Source organism: Hyla sarda, chromosome 4, assembly GCF_029499605.1.
Source record: "Hyla sarda isolate aHylSar1 chromosome 4, aHylSar1.hap1, whole genome shotgun sequence".
Taxonomy (NCBI): domain Eukaryota; kingdom Metazoa; phylum Chordata; class Amphibia; order Anura; family Hylidae; genus Hyla; species Hyla sarda.
This window is the reverse complement of record NC_079192.1, coordinates 348214784-348231648: the sequence shown is the minus strand read 5'-3', so window position 1 is coordinate 348231648 and position 16865 is coordinate 348214784. Positions and strand designations below refer to the sequence as shown.

General features: G+C 43.9%; 1 protein-coding gene across 1 annotated transcript in view; it reads right to left on the bottom strand.

The window, feature by feature from the left end:
• NME5 (NME/NM23 family member 5) overlaps window positions 1-15864 on the bottom strand; it is a 76787-nt gene extending 60923 nt beyond the window's left edge. The window contains exons 1-2 of the mRNA XM_056516568.1: window positions 15247-15864; window positions 10107-10267 (exon numbers count right to left, since the gene is read on the bottom strand). Of these exons, the coding sequence (XP_056372543.1) occupies window positions 10107-10259 (153 nt within the window). The 5' untranslated portion in view covers window positions 10260-10267; window positions 15247-15864. The remainder of the gene's footprint in view (window positions 1-10106; window positions 10268-15246) is intronic.
• Between the last annotated feature and the right edge of the window lie 1001 nt (window positions 15865-16865).

Here is a 16865-nt window from a genome sequence, read left to right as displayed (position 1 = left end):
AGATGACACCAAGCTTTGTAGCACGGTACAGTCTATAGAGGATGTGCATAAGTTACAAGATGACTTGGATAGACTAAGTGTCTGGGCATCCACTTGGCAAATGAGGTTGAATGTGGATAAATGTAAAGTTATGCATCTGGGTACTAATAACCTGCATGCATCGTATGTCTTAGGGGGGATTAAACTGGCAGAGTCACTGGTAGAGAAGGATCTGGGTGTACTTGTAGATCACAGACTACAGAATAGCATGCAATGTCAGGCTGCTGCTTCCAAAGCCGGCAGGATATTGTCATGTATCAAAAGAGGCATGGACTCAAGGGACAGGGACATAATACTCCCCCTTTATAAAGCATTGGTACGGCCTCACCTGGAATATGCTGTTCAGTTTTGGGCACCTGTCCATAAAAGGGACACTGCGGAGTTGGAAAGGGTGCAGAGATGCGCAACTAAACTAATATGGGGCATGGATCATCTTAGCTATGAGGAGCGATTAAAGGAGTTACAATTGTTTAGTCTTGAGAAGAGACGTTTAAGGGGGGATATGATAAACGTATATAAGTATATTAATGGCCCATACAAAAAATATGGAGAAAAACTGTTCCAGGTTAAACCCCCCCAAAGGACGAGGGGGCACTCCCTCCGTCTGGAGAAGAAAAAGTTTAGTCTCAAGGGGCGACACGCCTTCTTTACCGTGAGGACTGTGAATTTATGGAACGGTCTACCTCAGGAACTGGTCACAGCAGGAACAATTAACAGCTTTAAAACAGGATTAGATACATTCCTGGAACAAAATAACATTAATGCTTATGAAGAAATATAAAATCCCATCCCTTCCCCAATATCGCGCCACACCCCTACCCCTTAATTCCCTGGTTGAACTTGATGGACATATGTCTTTTTTCGACCGTACTAACTATGTAACTATGTAACTATGAGTCTGAAATGCTTGCTGCCAGGACTGGTAGGGAGACCCCTAGTGGTCATTTCTTCAAAGTGGAAAATGAAATAGAAAGAAGCATATTTTTTAATAACATGCAATTGTAAAGTTATTCTGAATACATTAATCTATAATATATCAAAAGTTTTTTTGATGAGAGGTACCCTTTAAGGGGTAATGTGTTGTGGGTAAGGTTTTTGAGGCTATTCTGAAGTATCTTAATAAATTGCCTTTTAAAGGAAATCTGTCATCAGAATCACCCGCACTAAACCTGTTACACAGGCTTGTAGTGCGGGTGATCCTGATTAAAACGCTCCTTACCTGGTTAAAAATGGTTCAGTGGTTCTTAAGATATCTATATTTTTAGTTTTCTGTTATTCCCTGGCTTGGGACTCAGTGGGAGGTGTTATCATCTGGGACTCGGCCACACGTCATTCTAGCTGGGCGGAGCTGCCGCCCGGCTCATGAATATTCATGAAGTTAGACCGAGAAAGAAGAATTAGACCAGGAGGATAAGTTCATGAATATTCATGAGCCGGGCGGCAGCTCTGCCCAGCTAGAATGACGTGTGGCCGAGTCCCAGATGATAACACCTCCCACTGAGTCCCAAGCCAGGGAATAACAGAAAACTAAAAATATAGATATCTTAAGAACCACTGAACCATTTTTAACCAGGTAAGGAGCGTTTTAATCAGGATCACCCGCACTACAAGCCTGTGTAACAGGTTTAGTGCGGGTGATTCTGATGACAGATTTCCTTTAACACACCACCACATGGCAAATGAAGTTTAATGTGGATAAATGTAAGGTTATGCACTTGGGCCGTAAAACAACATGTACATTTATATACTAAATAATAAGACATTAGGAAAAACTTTTACTGAAAAGCACTTGTGGGTTCTGGTGGGCAGTAAGCTCAGCTTAGTGATTAGCGGCAGGCAGCTGCTGCCAAGGCTAACAAAATCATGGGATGTATCAAGAGAGGCATAGGGAATAAGATGTCTAGGGGCAGAGTACCCCTTCAAGGCCAAAATGGGCTGTGTCCTTAATGGGTTAAACCAGTCTGATTCTCCTCTGATATCAACAGGACGTTTCCATCCACACAACTGCCGCTCACTGAATATTTTTTTTCAGGCCATTCTCTGTAAACCCTCAGGGGTGTGGAAATTTTATAAAAAACTACTTGTAAACGGGACTAAAATGGAGCAAAATCTACTTGTCCCTCATGACGATCTACTTGTCCGGGCCAATTTTCGCTTTTACGCTCTGATTTTTTCCTCCTCGCCCTATAATAGCCATAAATACCTACTATAAGGATACTTTTTAATTTTTCAATAACGTATTCTCTGAACCAAAAAATATATATATATTTAGGGAAGTGAAATTGAAATAGTAAAAGATAATTTTGCAGATTTGGTGTTTTTCTTTTCTGCGCCATTTACCTTGTGGTTGAGGTAACATGTTAGTTTTTTACTTTAGGCGCCTGATTACAGCGATACCAGATTTGTATTGTTTACGTCATGTTTTACTAATTCTGAACTTTTTCAAATTTTTTTAATTGCCATTTTTTAACCCCGGTAGCTTTATTTTTTTTCCGCATACCAGGCTGTATGAGGGATCATTTTTTGCGCCATAATCTGTTTTTTGTATCGGTACCATTTTGGCATTGATCTGACTTTTTAATCGCTTTTTAACTTTTTTTTTCTGGGATATTATAAAAATTGCAAATCTGTGGTTTGGTATTTTTATTACATTTACCGTACGGGATACATAATGTTATGTTTTAATAGGTTGCACAATCACACACGAAGCGATACCAAATATGTTTATTTTTATTATGTTTGCATGTTTTTATATAGGGAAAGGGGGTGATTTGAACTTTTAACATGGAAGGGGTTAATGCAGCGGTCTTCAAACTGTGGCCCTCCAGATGTTGCAAAACTACAACTCCCAGCATGCCCGGACAGCCAACGGCTGTCCTGGCATGCTGGGAATTGTAGTTTTGTAACATCTGGAGGGGCACCGTTTGAAGACCACTGGGTGTCTTTCAAACTTTTATTAAAACTTTTTTTTTTTCTTTTACACTTTATTAGACTTATGAGGAATCATTAGATTCCTCAGACAGATGAATAGAGTTCTATTGAACTCTATTAATCTGTGTGCTCTGTGATCCATTGATAGAGCCTGGTCCAGCCAGGATCTATCAATGACAGAGCCGGGATAGGAGGAAGCAGAGGTAAGTTCTCCGGCTACCTCCATAGTGGATCGCCCCCCTGCAATCGCGCTGCGGGGGGGAGGGGTGATCCACCCCCCTAGCCCACCAGGGAGCATTCACATGTCCCTTTAGACCAGTGGTTCTCAACCTTTTCGGTGACCGTACCCCCCAAGGCCTAAAAGTATGTCCACGGGTACCCCCTCACGCGGAACTTGCGAGCGAGGGGTACCCGCAGAGAAAAGGCGTGTTCTTACCTTTATACTAATGCATCCCATCTCCATCTTAATCCCCTTGTGCTATTATTCCCCCTCCGTCTTACTACCCCTGTCCCACAATTCCCACCTCCCTCTGATTCCCTTTTACCATTATTCCCCCTCCATCTTTATCCCCTTGTGCCATTATTATCCAATATGGAACACGGGGATTAAGATGGAGGAGGGGGAATAATGATACAGGGGGATTAATATGGAGGGGGGGGGGGGGGGTTTGATAATTCCCCCCTCCCTCTGATCCCCTTTTGCCATATCGGATAATAATAGCACAAGGGGATTAAGATGGAGGGGGGGGGGGGGGGGATAATCAACCCCCCCTCCTCCATATTAATCCCCTTGTGTCATTATTCCCCCCTCCCTCTGATCCCCTTTTGCCATATCGGATAATAATAGCACAAGGGGATTAAGATGGAGGGGGGGGGGATAATCAACCCCCCCATCTCCATATTAATCCCCTTGTGTCATTATTCCCCCCCTCCCTCTGATCCCCTTTTGTCATTTTCCCCCCTCCATATTAATCCCCTTGTGCCATTATTATCGCATATGGCAAAAGGGGGATCAGAGGAAGGGGGGAATGGTGCAAGGGGATTAAGATGGAAGGGGAGAGGGGAGTAATAAAGCACAAGACATAAAATTTCAATGCCTTGTGCTTTATTACTCCCCCCCCCCCCCTCCGCCATTATCCCTCCCCCCCCCTCCATCTTAATGCCTTGTGCTCCGTCCCATTCAGTCCCGTCCCCCCCCCTCTGTGCCATACAGCTGTTTACCTGGCGTCCTGTGGTCCCGTTGCCTGCTGCTTCACGGGATGTTCCACAGGGCCGCACTGACGTGTGACGTCCCCCTGCGCTGTGCGGCAACTCCGCGCAACGTCAGGGGAGGCCACACGTCTCCCTGGCAACCACGCAGCTCACTTACAGTAGCCCCGGCCGCATCTCTGGCCGCGCTACTGTACAGTGAGCTGCCGCGGCTATGCGCTGACAAATACTGGCCAATGCATGGCCGGTATTTGTCAGCGTTTTCGCGTACCCCAGGTTGAGAACCCAGGCTTTAGACGCCGCTGTCAGCTTTGACAGCGGCGATCTAAAGGGTTAATAGCCAGCCGCGGCGATCGCCGCATGCTGGCTATTAGCGGCGGCCCCCGGCTACTGAGAACAGCCGGGGGCTGCAGAGTATGGAGCGGGCACGAGTCCGGAGCCCGCTCCATACATACTGCAGAGCACCGCATACATCTCCCCGTGCAGACGTGCCTCCTCCCCTCAGCTCTCCGAAGCTACAGCTGGGGGGAGTGAAGCCAGAGGACGCAGGTCTGCACGGGGAGAAGTAAGCCACGCCCCCTCATCTACCCCCGCACGTCTGCAGAGCAGGGGAGAGAGAGACATACACAGCTTCTCATCTCCCCTACTCTGCTTCGGATCTGCAGTCTGTATGGAGCGGGCTCCCAACTCCTGCCCGCTCCATACAGACTGCAGATCGCCGCCGCACTTGTCAGGTCCGGCCCTGCTTGCCCGAAGCCGGGCTAAGGGCCGGACAAATTCACCTGCCCGGCGCCCAAAACTGCTAGTCCGGGGCGTCGGGCGATAGAAATTCCACATCCCTGACCCTTGAGATAGTTGTGCCTGAAAATCCCAGCAGATTAGCAGTTTCTGAACAAACAACAATGCCACGTTAAAAGTCACTTAAATGCCCTTTTTTTCCCATGCTCAGGTTGAACTTCAGCAAGTTGTCTTGGCCTAAATGCATTGAGGTTATTATGATTGGCTGATTAGATATCTGTGTTAACATAGTAACATAGTTCATAAGATTGAAAAAAGACCAGAGTCCATTCAACCTATAACCCTAATGAGTCCCTACTGAGTTGAGTTGATCCAGAGGAAGGCAAAAAAAAACTCATACTAGAGGTAAAAATTCCTTCCCGACTCCAAATATGGCAGTCAGAATAAATCCCTGGATCAACCTTCTGTCCCTATAAATCTAGTATACATAACCAGTAATGTTATTACTCTCCAAAAATGCATCCAGCCCCTTTTTGAACTCCATTACAGAGTTGACCATGACAACCTCCTCTTGCAGAGAATTCCACAGTCTCACTGCTCTTACAGTAAAGAACTCCCGTCTGTGCTGGTGTAGAAACCATCTTTCCTCTAGACGTAGAGGATGCCCCCTAGAGGATATCGGTGAGGATGCCCCCTTGTTATAGATACAGTCCTGGGTATAAATAGATCATGGGAGAGATCTCTGTACTGTCCCCTGTGTTTGTTTTTTTTACTATGGGGGGTAGTAGGAAACACATGATTTCCTCAACATTGAAATAAAATTGTAATACCAAGAGGAACAAGCAGGCGTCGCTAAAATCTGCCAATGATCCCATTTTAACCACTTAACGACGCTGGACGTAAATGTATGTCCTGGTGAGCTGGTACTTAACGCACCAAGACTTACATTTACGTACGGAGCGATGCTCGGGTCATGTACGGCAGATCCCGGTTGCTGATAGCAGCCAGGGACCCGCCGGCAATGGCGGACATCAGCGATCGTGTGGATGTCCACCATTAACCCCTCAGATGCCGTGATCAATACAGATCACGGCATCTGCAGCATTGCGGACACTGAAATGGATGATCGGATTGCCCACAGTGCTGCCGCGGCGATCCGATCATCCAGCATGGCAGACAGAGGTCCCCTCACCTGGCTCTGCTACCTTCCATGTGTCTTCTACTCTGGTCTGCGATCAAGCAGACCAGAGCAGAAAATGACCAATAATATTGATCAGTGCTATGTCCTATGCATAACACTGAATAGTATTAGCAGTCGAATGATTGCTATAAATAGTCCCTTATGGGGACCATTAAAGTGTAAAAATAAAAGTAAAAAAAAATTGAAAACCCCCCTCCCCCAATAAAAATTTAAATTGTCCCATTTTCCCCACAAAAAGGGTAAAAAAAATTATTTTATATACATATTTGGTATCGCCGCGTGCATAAATATCCCAACTATTAAAATAAAATGTTAATGATACTGTACGGTGAACAGCGTGAACGTAAAAAAAAAAGGTTAAAAATAGTTGCTTTTTAATAACAAGGCGCAAAAAATTAGCCCTCATATTGCCGCTTATACAGAAAAATGAAAAACGTGAAAACGAAACCTTCCAAAATTTGCAAAATTGCGGTTTTCTTTTTAATTTCCCCACACAAATAGTATTTTTTTGGTTGCGCCATACATTTTATGGTAAAGTGAGTGATGGCATTACAACGGACAACTGGTCACGCAGAAAAAACAAGCCCACCTACTAGTCTGTGGATGAAAATATAAAAGAGTTATGATTTTTTGAAGGCGAGGAGGAAAAAACGAAAATGTAAAAATAAAATTGTCTGAGTCCTTAAGGCCCAAATCGGCTGAGTCCTTAAGTGGTTAAAGCACCTAGCGCTAATCTGTGGCTGTGGGAGGGGCTTCAATGGAATCAAAGCTGAAACAAAAGCACATTTTTCAGTCACATGAAACCTCAGAAACAGGATCAAGTTAGTACAATATACCTTGGTGGAGTTACAGTCATGGCAGTAAATGTTGGCATCCCTGAAATATTTCAAGAAAATGAAGTATTTCTCACAGAAAAGGATTGCAGTAACACATGTTTTGCTATACACATGTATATTCCCTTTGTGTGTATTGGAACTAAACCAAAAAAGGGAGGAAAAAAAGCAAATTGGACATAATGTCACACCAAACTCCAAAAATGGGCTGGACAAAATTATTGGCACCCTTAACTTATTATTTGGTTGCACACCCTTTGGGAAAAATAACTGAAATTAGTCGCTTTTTTTATAACAATCAATAAGCTTCTTACATCTCTCAGCCGGAATGTTGGACCACTCTTCCTTTGCAAACTGCTCCAGGTCTCTCTTATTTGAAGGGCGCCTTTTCCCAACAGCAATTTTAAGATCTCTCCACAGGTGTTCAATGGGATTTAGATCTGGACTCATTGCTGGCCACTTCAGCGCTTTGTTGCCATCCATTTCTGGGTGCTTTTTGACGTATCATTGGGGGTCACTGTCCTGCTGGAAGACCCCAGATCTTGTTCGCAAACCCAGCTTTCTGACACTGGGCTGTACAGTGCGACCCAAAATCTGTTGGTAATCCTCAGATTTCATGATGCCTTGCACACATTCAAGGCACCCAATGCCAGAGGCAGCAAAACAACCCCAAAACATAATTGAACCTCCACCATATTTCACTGTAGGTACTGTGTTCTTTTCTTTGTAGGCCTCATTCCATTTTCAGTAAACAGTAGAATGATGTGCTTTACCAAAAAGCTCTATCTTGGTCTCATCTGTCCACAAGACGTTTTCCCAGAAGGATTTTGGCTTACTCAAGTTCATTTTGGCAAAATGTAGTCTTGCGCTTTTTTAGGTCTCTGTGTCAGCAGTGGGTTCCTCCTGGGTCTCCTCCCATAGGGGTTCATTTAATTTAAATGTCGACGGATAGTTCGCGCTGACACTGATGCTCCCTGAGCCTGCAGGACAGCTTAAATATCTTTGGAACTTGTTTGGGGCTGCTTATCCACCATCTGGACTATCCTGCGTTGACACCTTTCATCAATTTTTTTCTTCCGTCCACGCCAAGGGAGATTAGCTACTAGGGATCGACCGACTATCGGATTCGCCAACATTATCGGCCGATATTCACGATTTTGTAAATTATAGGTAGCGGCATCTAACCTTGCCCATAATGCGTCCAGCACGTGCGCCCCCCAATGAATATATTTGCGGCCCGGACATCTGTGTCCCGAAAGATGTTTTCAGGACACAGGGATGCCCCCGACAACTCTCTGCGGCCCCACATTACATTTAAAAACGCTGGGGCCATCGGGCAATAGCCCATGCTGGGACGTCACTGACGTCCCGTGCATGCGCCCATAGCAACAGAGGCGCGGAGGAGCAGAACATGGAGGTGGAAGACACGCGCTGGCCAGCATGGTAAGTGACCAGCAGCACGTCAGCTTCGGTGCTCAAACCACCGCTTCTCCGGTCCCAGGACCTACTGCTATGGCCGGACATGAGGAGTGGTGGTCAGAGCACTGAAGTGAGGCAGTACACAGGCATACAGCCTCCAGCCATACACTGTATATGGCTGGAGGCTGTATGTCTGTGGGGGAACATACTGCACCTAATGTGGGGAACTATACTGCACCTAATGTGGGGAACTATACTGCACCTAATGTGGGGAAACTATTCTGCCAACCTAATGTGGGGAAACTATTCTGCCAACCTAATGTGGGGAACTATTCTGCCAACCTAATGTGGGGAACTATACTGCACCTAATATGGGGAAACTATTCTGCCAACCTAATGTGGGGAACTATTCTGCCAACCTAATGTGGGGAACTATTCTGCCAACCTAATATGGGGAACTATACTGCACACCTAATGTGGGGAACTATACTGCACACCTAATGTGGGGAACGATACTGCACCTAATGTGGGGAACTATTCTGCCAACCTAATGTGGGGAACTATTCTGCCAACCTAATGTGGGGAACTATTCTGCCAACCTAATGTGGGGAACTATACTGCACCTAATGTGGGGAACTATACTGCACCTAATGTGGGGGACTATACTGCACCTAATGTGGGGAACTATATTGCCAACCTAATGTGGGGAACTATACTGTCAACGGAATATCGGTATAAGTTATCGGCTAAAAGTTCACAGGTTATCGGCATCGGCTCTAAAAAATCAATATTGGTCGATCCCTATTAGCTACAGTGCCATCCATGGGTTGCAAACTTCTTGATAATGTTGCACACTGTGGACAAAGGCAAATCTAGATCTTTGGAGATGGACTTGTAACCTTCAGATTGTTGATATTTTTCCACAATTTTGGTTCTCAAGTCCTCAGACAGTTCTCTTCTCCTCTTTCTGTTGTCCATGCTTAGTGTGGCACACACAGACACACAATGCAAAGACTAAGTGAACTTCTCTCCTTTTTATCTGCTTTCAGGTGTGATTTTTATATTGCCCACATCTGTTACTTGCCCCAGGTGAGTTTAAAGAAGCATCACATGCTTGAAACAATCTTATTTTTCCACAATTTTGAAAGGGTGCCAATAATTTTGTCCAGACTATTTTTGGAGTTTGGTGTGACATTATGTCCAATTTGTTTTTTTCTCCCTTTTTTGGTTTAATCCGATACACACAAAGGGAATAAACATATGTATAGCAAAATGTGTTACTGCAATCCTTTTCTGTGAGAAATACTTCATTTTCTTGGAAAATTTAAGGGGTGCCAACATTTACGGGCATGACTGTACGTATGGTTTACTCTGAAATGCTTTGATGTTTCTGAGGAATTATTGTTATGGGTATAAAGGAGATATCTATCAATAAGGGATAGAGAAGCAGGGATAAGCCTCCGGGAACCACCGCAATGACAACGCAGTTCTTTTCCCCACCAGCTTTATTAGTATGATTCCTCTGAAACTCTAAAGCGTTTTAACGTGATTCATACATAACTGTAGAGAGGGGGCCTGTCAGTGCTTCACGCTGCCTGTGGTTTGGCAAAGCATAAAGTAGGGTGACAGACTCCGAACATTAATTACAACCATTAATTTACTTCATACTATTTAGTACTTCACAAGACTGGACAAATATACATTATTGCTACATTATAATTGAATTATGATTTTACCCGAACAATATGGAATCCACTACATAGAATTATGTCCTCAATTTCTTCTGCTTTATGGAGAACATCTGGTTTGATAAGTGCTAAGGTTCTTTCAACATGAATCCTAGGTGCTTCCATGGACTGCTCCTTCATTTTTGTTAGATTTTCAGTCATTTCTTGTCCTGGAAATATTACATAGTTACATAGTTAGTACGGTTGAAAAAGACATACGTCCATCAAGTTCAACCAGGGAATTGAATAGTTTATATAGTTTAACAATCACAAAAAATATGTAATCTACCTTTCAGGGCTGCAGTATATTTTAGATAATCTCTTCAGTACCTACCTATGTGACTCAGAAATAACCCTTTTAGGTACATTCACACTGGTGGGATCGACTGCGAGTTTCGTGCTGCAGGTTTAAGCCACAGCAGATTTTCCGCAGTAGATCCCGCGTGAATGTACCCTTAGACTGCAAGATGTCCCAATAGAGTGGGGGATCAACTGGATAAACTACTTGGTATTATCCATGGTTTTTGATACAGCCCCAATTCTAAATAACAGTACAGTGATGTAGTTTATATTGCCTAAAACAGCACATTTTTCCTTCTTTACACACACACATATATATATTTATATATATATATAGCGGTACACATCAGATTTTTACCAACTTTGCTTTGTGGAAAAACCTTTTTAACCACTTAATGACATGCAATTCTTGGTTTCCCAGGTACAGAAGATTGCAATGGGATTGGGATCCACAGGACCCATAATAAAACTAGCAGGATCGGGTGGAAGCGGGTGATCAGAGAACATACAGCGGATTGGCAAAATCCCACACAGTCCTGCAAACTTCTGAAATGCACAGGGGGGGATGATGACATGGCACAAGCACAAGGGGGTGATGACATGGCACAAGCACAAGGGGGTTATGACATGGCACAAGCACAAGGGGGTGATGACATGGCACAAGCACAAGGGGGTGATGACATGGCACAAGCTCAAGGGGGTGATGACATGGCACAAGGGGGAGGGGCTATCTCTAAAAGCTGTGACAGAATGTTTGCGGGGAGCAGGCAGAATTTGACACACATATTGCGGACGTGGGCTGAAATGTAACACACTCCTTGTGGGAGAGGGTAATGGTCGGAAATCCAGCAAGACTGGGATAAAGAAAACAGTCCCACACAGGGCTCTACCCTGGTACTCAACACACCAGGACGTACCTTTAAATCCTAAGTGGCATTACGACTATAAAGAATGTGCAGGAGCTGCTCTCTCTTCATAGACAGCAGGTCGCCAGTAATTGCGGATATCAACGATCATGGTGATGCCCGCCATTAACCCTTCAAATGCTGTGATCCATATTGATCACCGCATCTAAAGGACGGCATCAGTGTTGCATAGCACTGAACAGTAAGGCTATGTTCACATGGCAGAATTTCTGCATGGAATTTTGCATGAAAATTCGGCAGTAATTACTCATTCCTGCAGCGGAAATTCTGCAGCAGAAATTCTGATGTGTGAATGGGACAGCGGAATCCCATTGAAGTTTATTAGTTTTAACTCCTTAAGGACTAAGCCCATTTTGGTCTTAAAGGGGTACTCCAGCCCTAAGGCATCTTATCCCCAACCCTTTGAATAGGGGATAAGATGTCTGATCGCGGGAGTTCCGCCGCTGGGGACCCCTGCAATCTAGCATGCAGCACCCACCTGTGAGCACTGCAGGAAGCTCCAAGTTTCATGCCTCCCGACCACGGGGACGGAGTATCGTGACGTCACGCCCTGCCCCCTTAATGCAAGTCCATGGGAGGGGGCGCGACAGCAAAATTTGAAGAAAAATGCAATTTTTTTTTTACTTTTAGGGGCTTCCGATTATATGCAGTGCACTTTTTTTTCGTAAAAATGACATCATATCTTTATTCTGTAGGTCCATATGGTTACAAGGATACACAATTTATGTAGGTTTTATTAAATTTTACTACTACTTAAAAAGATTTATAACTACATGCACCAAAATTAGTATGTTTAAAATTGTCATTTTCTGACCCCCTATAACTTTTTTATTTTTACGTATACGGGGCAGTCTGAGGGCTCATTTTTTGCGCCGTGGTCTTTAGTTTTTTGATTGGTACCATTTTTGTTTTGATGGGACTTTTTGATTGCTTTTTATAAAAATATTTAGGGTATACAAAGTGACCAAAAATACACAATTTTGGACTTGAAACTTTTTTACGTGTACGCCATTGACCGTGCGGTTTAATTAACATTATATTTTTATAGTTTGGACATTTACGCATGCGGCGATAACACATATGTTTATCTTTATTTACATTTTTTTTTTATTGGAGAAGGGTGATTCATCATTATAACTAAAGGGGTTAAATTACATTTATTAACTTTTTTTCAGTCCCCATATTGGACTATTACATGCAATCCTTGGATTGCATACACTGTTCAATGCTATTCCATAGCATAGCATTGATCAGTGTTATCGGTGCTTTGCTGCACCAGCCTGCATCTATGGCATGGAGCAGCAGAGCGACGGTCGAAAGGCGGGAAGCAAGGCAAGAAGCCTCCTGCTGTCCTCTCAGCTGTTCGGGATGCCGCGATTCACTGCGGCGGTCCCGAACAGCCCACTGAGCTAACCGGCAACAATATTCTCCTGTTTTAGACGCCGCAATCAAAGTTGAAAGGGTTAATACTGGACATCAGCCCGATCGGCCAGTATTAGTCGCGGGTCCTGGCTGCTGATAGCTAAGCCCCTGAGCTCGCTTCACATATCGGGAATCGGCGCAGGACGTCCTGCGTTGTTAAGGGGTTAAATTTATGCAGAATGCCATGTGAACATAGCCTAATTTAACAGAACAAAAAAAATTTATAAACATATTTGGTACAGTCCGGTGCGTAAATGTCCAAACTATTAAAATATAATGTTAAAATTATCGTGTATAAACGTAAAAGCATAAAATAGTTATCATGTATAAGCGTAAATGTGAAAAAAAAAAGGCCAAAATTGCTGATCACACTCCAGGAAAACACTAAATAAAAGTGATCCAAATGTTACATAAAATAAAAAATACAGATCACAGCACAAAACATTTGCCCTCATATGAAAAAAGAAGAGGGGTCAAAATTGTTTTAAATTTTTCTAATAGCCGTTTCAACCCGTTATCGCCTGTTATTAATAACGGACATTATTTTGTGACGGGCGATAGTAACGGGAGAATTAGTGCATGCACTATTAATAACGGGCGATAACGGGTTAAAACAGCTATTAGAAAATCCCCTAGACTATAAAGGGATTTTCTAATGGCCGTTAATGACTTTGTACCGGCCGTATAACTGCCAATTTCCTAACAGATCTGTAAAACAAAGAAAAACAGGCGCTCCCCTGTGGAGAATCAACGGGATCACAGGTGTGTGGGAGGGGAGGGAAAAAGTAAAGGTTCACCCTGCCAAGTTGTGTGCACTCCCACACAACCAGGATATGCGTTTAATATGATGATCCTGGTCTGCAGCCTTCCTAGAAACAGTAGATGTGTAGCAAACTTCGAGGCGGATAGGAATTCCGGCGCTGACCAAGGAGATTGGTCTTCTCCTTGGTCAGCGCCGGAATTCCTATCCGCCTCGAAGTTTGCTACACATCTCCTACAATTTCCTAACGGGCATTCATATCGAAAGTCTTGTGCACAGGCCCTTACTCCTCCTGGTTGAATTATTAGCATGTCATTCACTAATGTCTGATCATTTACTGTACATATGAGGAGATTTATCGAAACCAGTGCAGAGGAAAAGTAGAGCAGTTGCCCATAGCAACCAGATTGTTTCTTTTATTTTTAAAAAAAGGCCTCTAAAAAATGAAATCAGAAATTTAATAAGGTTGCTATAGGTAACTTCCTTTCCTCTGCAGATTTTAATACATTTCCCTATTGTGTACATCTATACCCTTGTAATTGTACAGTGCTGTGGAACATGTTGGCGCCATACAAAGAAATCTTTAGTACTGTACTATTATGAGGTGCCCAAGCTTATATAGGCGCCCGCTCTCATACAGTGTTGCACTGACATCTAGTGTCCAGCACAGGAACTGCATGATCTCCATGCTAACCTCTAAACTTTTTCTGAGGTTATTCACATATTTACAGAGTTAGCAAATCCCTTTCTTTCTCAAACTTCAGAGCAGTCACTGTTGGTGTCTATGGGGCAAAGGCATCAGCTTCTTCCACATAGCAGGTCCTGAATTCGCTCCATAGAGGAGGATGAGGGTGGTTGTTGTCCATCTCGCCTCAGAAAATACAACGGAGCTGAGCTGGCTGTGCCACCAACCTTGCAGGTAGGAGACCGTGTATAAAGAGTCTTACCAGCCCGAGATATAGTAGGAGACCATGTATAAAGACTTACCAGCCCGAGATATACTAGGAGACCATGTATAAAGACTTACCAGCCCCAGATATAGTAGGAGACCGTGTATAAAGAGTCTTACCAGCCCCAGATATAGTAGGAGACCGTGTATAAAGAGTCTTACCAGCCCCAGATATAGTAGGAGACCGTGTATAAAGAGACTTACCAGCCCGAGATATAGTAGGAGACCGTGTATAAAGAGTCTTACCAGCCCCAGATATAGTAGGAGACCGTGTATAAAGAGACTTACCAGCCCGAGATATAGTAGGAGACCGTGTATAAAGAGTCTTACCAGCCCCAGATATAGTAGGAGACCGTGTATAAAGAGACTTACCAGCCCCAGATATAGTAGGAGACCGTGTATAAAGAGACTTACCAGCCCCAGATATAGCAGGAGACCGTGTATAAAGAGACTTACCAGCCCCAGATATAGCAGGAGACCGTGTATAAAGAGACTTACCAGCCCCAGATATAGTAGGAGACCGTGTATAAAGAGTCTTACCAGCCCCAGATATAGCAGGAGACCGTGTATAAAGAGACTTACCAGCCCCAGATATAGTAGGAGACCGTGTATAAAGAGACTTACCAGCCCCAGATATAGCAGGAGACCGTGTATAAAGAGACTTACCAGCCCCAGATATAGTAGGAGACCGTGTATAAAGAGACTTACCAGCCCCAGATATAGTAGGAGACCGTGTATAAAGAGACTTACCAGCCCCAGATATAGTAGGAGACCGTGTATAAAGAGACTTACCAGCCCCAGATATAGTAGGAGACCGTGTATAAAGACTGCAAACACCCTCGGCTGTCCTCACATGCGGATTCACTTGAAAATGTCCCCGTCTACCCGGATCAAGCCTTTGTTTGCGACATTCGCTTCTTGGCAACGGTCGTTAGGAGGATAGTACGGCGTCTGCAGTGGGCCACACTGTGCTGTTATACCAGAACTACGTAGACGAAAGACCCTACTTTCCAATGTGAAAATGAAAGTAAAAACGCAGTGTGACTATGTGTAAACGGACTACATAGTATGTGAACGCAGATATAGGTTGGTGGCTGCGCCATACTGAGCCATTCCAGCTTGTACTGAACACTGCAATGACCCGGTCATACTGAGGGCAGAATTGTCACCTCGAGTAAAAAAAAAAGCAGGAGGAGCCATATTGTAATATGTTTCTACTGTATAGATAATAGCTGCACTCCTCAGATGAGGCAGCTTTTACACCAACATAATAGGGATGCCAGTTTGTGTCAGTACAGGGTCAGTGCCACCTATATGCAAAAGGGGCAGCCGCCTAGAGGGCACTCCTGATATTGGGGGGGACAGCTCAGCCAGCTGCAAGAAAGTTACTGCACTTACACACTTGGGGAGATTTATCAAAATGTGCCGAGAAAAAGTCGACCAGTTGCCTATAGCAACCAATCAGATCGCTTCTAGTAATTTAGAAAAAAGAGGCCTTTCCAAAATGAGAGAAGCAATCTGATTGGTTGCTATGGGCAACTGGTCAACTTTTGGCAACTGCTACTTCAGTTTTTGAGCCAGAAGTGGTCACCCGGAAAAAAACATGTAAACATAGACATCATTTTAATCATATTAACCCACAGACTAAAGATAATGGGGAGATTTATTTAAACCTGTCCAGAGGAAAAGTTGCTGAGTTGCCCATAGCAACCAATCAGATTGCTTCTTTCATTTTGCATAGGCCTTGTTAAAAATGAAAGAACTCTGGTTGCCGTGGGCAACTCAGCAACTTTTCCTCTGGACAGGTTTTGATAAATTTCCCCCACTGTGTCAGTTTTACCATAAAGTGTACAAAAAAAAAACAAAAGTTGCAAAATTGCGGTTTTCTTTTTTCAGTTTCTCACCATAAATAATATTCTATGGTAAAATGAAAGGTGTCATTACAAAGTACAATTGGTTGTGTAAAAACCAAGGCTTATATGGTGATGTTATTTAGTAAGAGCAGGTGCAGGGGAAGTGTACAGATAAGGTCATGTATCTGAGCCACAATAGAAACTGTCATCAGATTATGCTGCCCAAACCACAGGCAGCATGATTCTGGGACACTATGGATTACTCTGAGATGCTTGAGCATTTCAAAGTAATCAGTATAAAAATGGTGCTGGCGTCAGGTAACCAGTCCTCAGGGCGGGTCCCGGCAACTGGTTGCCTGTCCGGCTTTAGTGACACGTCGCTCCTGATACACAGCTAGGGAGAGATGCGCCACTCAAGCCTGCTGGGTGTGAGCAGGTGCTTGGACCCTCCCCAAGGAGTAGTTACCTGGGTCCCAGCGCCATTTTTAAACTATAATTAGGCTAAGTTTCCACTTGTATTTTTGGGGGAGTTTTGCCAAAAATAAAAAATGGCTGCAT